We start from the raw sequence: 8,375 nt of genomic DNA on the forward strand, positions 1-8,375 counted from the left end.
CATCTGCTCTCTGTTATTATAGGCGGCTTTAGATTTAAAGTAGCACCACCTCTGCTGCTCCCTTTCGCCCAGGATTTAGTCTCAGTAACTCAGACTAAACAAACTTCAGTGTTGAAGTACACGGAGGTCACATCCAGCTGAAGTCTCAATCTAATTTGTCCTGAAATCAGAGTTTGTGTTTTTAACATAACGGTGTGTGGTTGCCTGGTGACGTCAGCGTCCCAGCAGCAGAGTTTTCTTCTTCTTCTTCGACTTTGTTGCGGACAGAAATCGAACAGGATGCTTTTCACTGCGGTTCCGGACTGCTGCAAACACCGCTCCGACTTTGTGCCCGGTACAACCGACCGAATATGACACCGTGTACCGGACTATGTGGCGGAGAGCGGCGGTGCTAAAGAGAGCCGACGATGAAAACGTGGACTCCGGAGCTGAAACTGCCCAGTGAGTTTAGCTCCGGGCTAACGCTAGCTAGCCAACTTTTTTAGCCCGCAGCCACAATGGAAATTAATTTTCGTCAAGAAAGTTAAGATTTAAAAAAAATGACAGGCTTGTTATTTCAATACGGCACTTTGACTCTTAGTTTAACCTCTTACGACTTTACTGTGTGTGTTTTTCCAGCTGCTGTACTTTTTATCCTGTTTTCTCATAAATTGGCTTTTCAGGCTCGTGCTAGCTAACAACAGATAATGTGTTGTCATGGTGACCGAAGCAAAGGGGCAGCTTTCCAAAGCAACCGCCACAAGATGGAGACAGATTTTTGTCTGTCCACCAGCTAATTGTTAGTGAAGCGATCGCTCATGTGCCTTTTGTTGTGTGTGTTTTTCAGATCAGACTGCAGCAGGATGTCATCGTCTGGCAGTGAGTAAGGAGTTACAGAGGCACTCCACTAACTTATTATTTGTACTTTCATCAAAAGTAGGACTCACAAAACACGGACTGAAAATATGAATGGTCAGAATTATACATCAGAGGCCAGGGTGTAGTGAGTTTTTATCTCCAATATGAGTAAAAACGGTTGGTGCAGGATTTGATCAGTTCTGCTTTCTGATCCCAAACACCCCCATAATATATAGAAGTCAAAGACAGTCTAAATGCACTGAAGAAATATGTAGTATTCCATGAAATTACATAGCAGAATAAGTATTTGCTCTTTCAGCACGTGGCATATTAGAACAGAATGGACGTTATGACTGTGTTGGTTATGATAATGGAAAGATCAAGAGTGGTATAGAGCAGAAGTCACAATGAGTCACACATCTGCAACACATGGAGTTAATAAGGTTGTCAGTTCAGGCTTGTGTAATGTTACCCTACACCTCCTGAAAGACTTGGTAAAGTTGGTGGACATTTCTGGAGACAGGATCCAATTGTTGGACACATCTATCCAGAGCACTTGTAGCTCTCTAAAGTTATCTTCTTACACAACAAATGGTAGAGTTGAGGACATTCAAGTGTCCTAACAGGCATGCAGCACCCAGCATACCAACAGCCCCATCTCATCTTTCTCTTGTCATGTTTGGCATTGTTTTGCCATTTAAATATAGATTTTTTAAGGTGACCTTTTATAGTCACTGGTCAGAGGAGCGCCTGTGTACTGGTCACACTATCTGATCATTGTCCTTAAAGTCACGGATGACTAGAGTTTGGAAGACAAGAATTTGTCACCTGTTAAATAGCTTCACCTGTTTTCTAACCATACTGAGGGATATTAGATTTTTAGTCAAAAAAGAAGACAATTTACTTGCTGCATTTCTATTTTTGTTCAGTGTATTTAGACGGTCTTCTGAATAGACCTTTGAAATGTCTCAGCAGAAGAAGCACAGGTGTAGTAATGATGGCTGCATTCAGCATAATGGGAGGCACTGTTAGTGTGCGTGCTGGTTTACTGCCATAGCTTACAGGGACACTGAATGAAACTGAGCTGTCATTAATTTTTATTAGTTCTTCCTGTGCTTTTCTTGCTGTGATGTTAAAATGTCTGCTATATGTATAAAAAGTGAAATTGCCCTGTTAACACCATCAAGTGTTAGTTTGTGAAGGTACAACCACCTTAGCCTCCTGCTTGATAAAACTGCACCACTTTCGGACTTTGAGAGTTCGTCAGTGTTTGCTTTGATGACTGGAAGTGTACATTTTCAAAAAAATGCAACAGCCATGATACAACTGTTTTCCAAATTGAGTCATTCTCTTCATGACAAGCACACGTGACGTGTGAAATTTGTTAGTTCAGTTGTCAGCTTGTTATGGCCTCTGCCAAAACTTTTAGCTTTTAGTATTTGCGTGGTTGTGCTAAAATATCCTTGTACACTTCATTCATTGTGTTTGTGTGTAACTCCAGTTGAGCTCATGACCAGGCGGGTCAGGCAGCAGCGGCAGGAGCCACTCCTGCTAATCAACTTGCATCTGCTTGCCAACCCTGGAGATTCACTGCTGCTGCAGCACACTCTGGACCGACTGCTGCGCTGGCTCTGCCCAAGCCTCCGCATCTTCCATGTATCGGAGAGAGCTTCCCCATTCAGAAGTTACACCAGCCTCTGTCCTGTGGCAGGTAAAGATTCTGGGTTCCTAGTGTGTACTTGTGTATTTCAGTAGACATTGTGTTGTACATATGCTTAGATCTGACGTATTTATTTGGCAAGAATGTAAAACCTTGTTGTGCCAACACCTTTAACCTCATTACAAAATCTAGAGTTTTTCCTTGTATAATAATAGATTCCATATGTGGAAACAAGGCATGTTTACAGACGTTTTAATGATTTAACTTGCCATTCAGATCAACAACCCCCCTCATCAAATGTTGTATTATAACTGATGTAAATACACCATCCCACTGTAACTTTTTGCCAGAATTGCATCTGTTTTCATTTAAGGATGATTGAGAGTAATACTTTGCCAAAACAATTTCAGGCTACCCTTCTGTGGCGATCACTTTCTTCCTCCATGAGGCCTATGGAGAGGAACGAATACTCAAAGTGCTGGACTTCTTCCAGCGGCCGCCCTGGCAGTACCATCACACCGAGAGCTCCAGCAGCCGAACTGGAGGGATCCACATTACTTCCAGCACCTCACCGTCCAACGCCCTACTGCGGCCCTACCTCCTGCCTAGCCGAGACTTCTACAGTCTGGGGGCAGGAATGCCTGTGTGGGGGGTACGACCGGTGCACTGTGGAGGAGAGGTTCTACGTGTGACACTGTACAGTGGATATGACAACTATGTGGATGCTGTGAGGCTCTATGAGACAGTCCTGCAACGACAGGCGGAGGAGCAGAAGACAGGCTTCTGCTGGTTCACCCTCCACACAGGTGAGACTTTAGGTGTTTGCTGTTGAGTTTTGTAGTGTTCACATTGCTCACTATGAAAGACATAAACAGCCTTTCATCTCAATTTGTCCAGCTTTAAGAGTTTGCTTCTTTTTATTGCAACAGTTAAAGAAACAGGCAGTGAAGTGATTCAGAATAATGTGTTTTTACCATGCATACAGTCTACAGAATGACAGTCTTAACAAGAAAGCAACAGAGACTGGAAGTCAAATTATGTCAAAGCACTGGTTGTTTTTTCATGAGTAAAAGACTGAAAATTGTACACTATTTAAAATACGTTCTTCAACACATCTCCTTCTGTTTAGTTCTGGTTTGTCATTTTTCTACCCTTTTCTCACTCCACCCAGAGCCAGGGCTGTGTCTTCAGCTGGCTCTGAAGCAGTTGTCACCAGGAGTTCGGGTGGAGCCTTGTAGCTCTGCTGTGCTACAGTTCAGTGTGGAAGAAATTGGCCAGTTGGTCCCCCTACTCCCTAACCCCTGTACCCCCATCAGCACTACACGCTGGCAGACTGAAGACCTGGATGGTAACAAGGTTCTCTTCCAGGTAAGTGCAGCTTAATTTACATTTACATGTGTCATTTTACTCAAAGTATTTACAAAGTCTTTTTGTTAAAATAACTTCTTTTATGCTTTAGTGCTTATTTAACATCTTTATTGTCACTTTTGTTAAAATAGTATTTCGCGGAAGTCCCCCTAAGTTCTTGTGTTGTACTAAAATCTTAATATACATACACTAGCAGTCAAAAGACACACCTTCTCAAGAAGTTAGATATCTAAAGAAGTGTCGGATGATTTGCATTTGTTGGTTGTCTATTAACAAATTTATGAACGTAACTGTAAATACAAAGAGAATCACTTGAGTGTAGATATAATCAAGACAAATCTATTTTTTCTCCTTTGTGGAAAGAAACAATGTTGGTTCAGGTGTTATTGAAATAGACTTTTACTGTCCAAATATTTGAAATGAATGTGTTACAAGAACACTGAGGATATACAAACCCCTTTCACTGAATTTTTAATTGTAATTTATATGGACTGTTGTTTTTAAGGATTTTAGATCAGATTTTCTCTTGCAAAGGGGGAGATCAAGCCTGGTGAAGAAATTTAAAACATGTGAGTGACTGCTGTTAAACATAAATTAATTTTTCTTATCTTGCGTCTAAGATTTCATTGATTGGTGCCAGTCTGAAATCCCAAATTAAATTAATTAACCTTTTCACATAACACTAAAAAAATCAGGTATAGCCAAAACATCGAAATCAGAATTCCTCAACATCTTGACCCAACAGAATAATCAGTATTGACTCTCTTTGTGAAGTGTCCCCCATAAGTCCTGGAAAAATCTGTCTTTCAACTTCACTTAGGATCATGCATTCAGACCATAACAAAATTGCATCAGTTGAACAACAGAAACAAATTTACTTACTGTAAGCTGTCAGAACAGCCATATGTTAGATATGTGAAGGTTAATTCCGTCAAAGCGACTTAACCAAATCTCTGTTGTCCTGTTGTAAATCATAATCCTGCTCCGCCTGTCATTCTGTCCTGCAGGTGAAAACCCCAGCTCAACCTCAGCGACCTCTGACCTGTGCTTTCCCCCCGACCTGCCCAAGCATCTCCCCTCGAGGAATTCAGCTCAGGGGCTCAGGACAGAGCCACAGCCTGTCGCCCTGCAGCCTCACAACTCCTCTCTCCTGGCAAACACACAGGCAAAGTAAGAACACAAGAAAAACTGTGTTCAAAGGCTTAAGATTCTGTACTCAGTTAAACTTCAGCATGTTATTCTGCTGCATATTTTACTTGGTATTTTGTAGTCACAGATTCACCCACTGGTGCTTGAAGAACATGGAGACATTTCTCTAAGTTACTTCTCCCTGAACTTTCTCCCAAAGGCCACTGAGTTTGTGATGATTTGACTGAACTTATGACAGTTTTCTTTTTGTAATTTCCCCACCGCTCACAGATTTCCAATGTATTAAATTATTCTTTTTGTGTAGGAAGCTATTGTACACAAGACTGGAATCATAATGAACCAAAATGAATCAGAGACATGGAAAGTTGCCAACTAAGTGTGAAGTCGGAATATTTGAAATGAATGACGATGTTAAAGTTTACAAGTAGTTTAACTGACCGTGTTGAGGTCTCATCACCTATCCATTAGAGGGCTGTAAAGTCATCTTGTAAATGCTATAAATGCATACTTTTGAATTTTTATGCACATTTATGTCCAAGGGAGTCCAAGTTAATGTTTTATTTACATTTATTTTTTATTAAACTATATAAAACATATATAATTTCTTAAATCATAGACCTCAAGGTTGAGGTTTTTCTACGGTCACCTTAAACAGAAATACACAAAGACAATACCATAACATTGTCTTGTTCTATTCAGGGGTCTTCATGGGTCTTAAATTTGCGCCCAAACCCCAAAAGACCCAGAAATAATCTAGCCGGAGCCAGTGCAGACTTGTCTATTATTTGAAAGCTGGGACCATGACTTATGCAGAAACTGAGAAAATGTGGCTCCTCATTAATTTTACCAGTTAATGTTAATTTACAAGTTGTTCAAACAAAACTTTATGTGTTACCAAATGCTACATGAATACACTTTTCACCTCCTGTGCCTGGCCGTGCTACACATAGCCCATCCTCTTTTTCCAAGAGGGTTGGTAAAGCATATCTAGGTTTTCTGTTGTTCCTGTCCAGGCTGATATAAAAATTATGGCTAATCCACTCAATATTTAAGTTTAAAAATCCACTTGCTGTCATGGTGACAAATGGCAAATTTGTTTAGATTCAGCTTAGTCTGATCGCTGCCGGATCCTTTAAGTATTGCTCACAATGTTAAACTGACCTGAATCGAATTGTAATGAGAGAAGGCCTGACCTGGAGCTGAGTCATTCTATCATATGTGGATCTGTGAAGACCTCTAGTTCAATTATATTCGAGTATATTACATTAACTGCAAATGTTTTTGATGTTTGGTTGTTGCCAGGCCACAGACCGCGCAGCGACCCTGCCCAGGAGAAGCTTCATGGAGGAGGTTTTGGAACAGAGAGTCTGGGATCAGGAAGCTGCTGCAGCACTCCTCCTGGCAGCTCCTGTTACTCATCGCAGCGCAGCAGCCCTGCTCTGCTCTCAACCTCCAACCACCCTGACTCTCCTCTGCGCCCATCTGTCACCCGCTCTCTCTCCCATCTCCTTCTGGAAGAGGACGAGGAGGAGCCAGAGACCAATGTGGACACGGGAGTCGCCGTCTCTCCTCGCTCAGATGCTGCAGTCAAAACAATTACTCGCTCTTCCTCCATGGACCTTTTGATGACCCTCCACTCTGAGAGACCTCCAGCTGTTGGGGCTTCAGCTGTCGAGGGACTGGTCAAGGAGTTGAGAGAATGTCTGCCACGAACACACATACACCTGCAGGGTCCCTCTGGGACGTGGGACTCTGGTGGTTGTTTAGATGCAGCCAGGGAGGCCTGCAGCACCAGAACAATGTCGTCAGGACAGAGCCCCTCCAACGGACTCTTAGTAGAGAACAGGACTACAGCTGAGCCGCTGTCAGCACGCAAAGACAATGAGGAGCCAGTCGATGAGTTCTTCATCTAAATTCCTGCCACTATGAGTCAAGCTGTGGTAATAATCACTGTGCAGTTAAAAACATTATCTCACACTCCAATAGAGGCTGGACAAGATGAGAAAGCCTTTAAAAAGGATCGGAATTTATGCAGGAGAGAGCTGTATAGTCGGACAAATGAGGAGCACTCTGGAATATTAAGGAAACCCAAGTACTGCAGCTGGTGACACATTTTCCACCCAGAGGTGTCGAAATTCTTAAAATGGTTTGACTTTTCACGTAGATTTCTACAATGTACAATAGTTTAATTGTCCAAAGATCTGCCAAGTTAGTGGTACAAGGTGAGTGATATTTCAAGACAGTGCAGATAATATTGTTGAAATTGTAAATTACTTTTATATTTAGATCTAGCTAATCAGTTGTGCAGCTCTTGTGCTAAAAAGTAGGCCGGTAAATAACAGAGTTTTGTATTTAAGTTTTACTAATGGCAGGCTAGGTTTAATGTTGCATCACTCTGCTAGGTGAGCTGACATCTTATTTCTCAATTGCCTTTGAAACACATGAAGATGATCTCACAGTGTGAAGGCGCCCCTTGATGTTGCTCTTGATTTAGTCTTGAATACTCTCCACAGTGCAGCACTATCAGTCTGTGTTACAGGTCTGAAGTCTGACTTGACTTACTCCAAGTCTAACCTTGTGGATTTTAATTATGCACTTCAGTTGATAGTTGCTCATGTATTTGTGTGTTACAAAGTCTAAGTTGTTGACTAAACCTGGCCAAATTACTGTACTGACGAGGGCTGAATTTTCTCCTTTAATGAAGTATTTCCTTAGATTGCCAGATAGTATTGTGTTTTTTTAATCATACAGCCTAAATGTTTAATGGCCTGACTCCTCTGAATTGTTAATTACTGTGAGGCCACAGTAAGCTGAGGGATCAGCAGGCAGATTAACTGAAGTGAAAACTTAGCGGGCACATTATGGATTGGATGGATCACTGAAACAGATGGTGATCTCACACAGTTTGAGACAAAAGATATTGTATTGCATCATGTATGTATGACTCATATCAGACTGGGGTCTTCTAAAAATGCAATTAATGTTTTTTTTAATCACTTGTGATCAAGGACATGCTAAATTTGAGATAGAATAATATGAACCTGGTATTCACTTGTGCATTATGAAGTCAGTGCTCGTTTAAATGCATTTAATTTAAGGTTTAGAGCTGCTCGCTGGTCAGTGTGGGTAAGCAGGGCAGCTTGAAGATGTCAAAATGTTTAACTGTTTACTGTAAACGGGTGTTACTGGAAAAATCCAAGTATGCTCTTTAAGGAAGTATGAAATGTGAGGCTTCTTAGTGTCTGAAATGTTATGTGATGCAGGGTTAGCACTAAAAGACATGAATAAAACAGTTTTGTGTCAGATTATAAAGACTGTGTGTGTCCTGAAGGTTGTGTTTCCATATGACTAAAAATTATTG

General features: G+C 41.4%; 1 protein-coding gene across 2 annotated transcripts; it reads left to right on the top strand.

Annotated features, from left to right (window-relative positions):
- On the top strand, window positions 1-8,326 carry LOC111585126 (protein FAM124B). Of its 2 annotated transcripts, none has more exons than XM_023294511.3 (7): window positions 1-441; window positions 827-862; window positions 2,339-2,548; window positions 2,908-3,303; window positions 3,669-3,865; window positions 4,873-5,035; window positions 6,317-8,326. In XM_023294511.3, exons 1-7 carry the CDS (start codon window positions 408-410, stop codon window positions 6,925-6,927), a joined length of 1,647 nt encoding a protein of 548 aa, XP_023150279.2. In that variant the 5' UTR covers window positions 1-407; the 3' UTR covers window positions 6,928-8,326. The 2 variants fall into 2 exon arrangements, with proteins under 2 accessions (XP_023150279.2, XP_023150278.2); XM_023294510.3 differs by having other exon boundaries at window positions 4-441; window positions 827-858.
- Window positions 8,327-8,375: the final 49 nt, after the last annotated feature.

Source organism: Amphiprion ocellaris, chromosome 7, assembly GCF_022539595.1.
Source record: "Amphiprion ocellaris isolate individual 3 ecotype Okinawa chromosome 7, ASM2253959v1, whole genome shotgun sequence".
Classification (NCBI taxonomy): Eukaryota; Metazoa; Chordata; class Actinopteri; family Pomacentridae; genus Amphiprion; species Amphiprion ocellaris.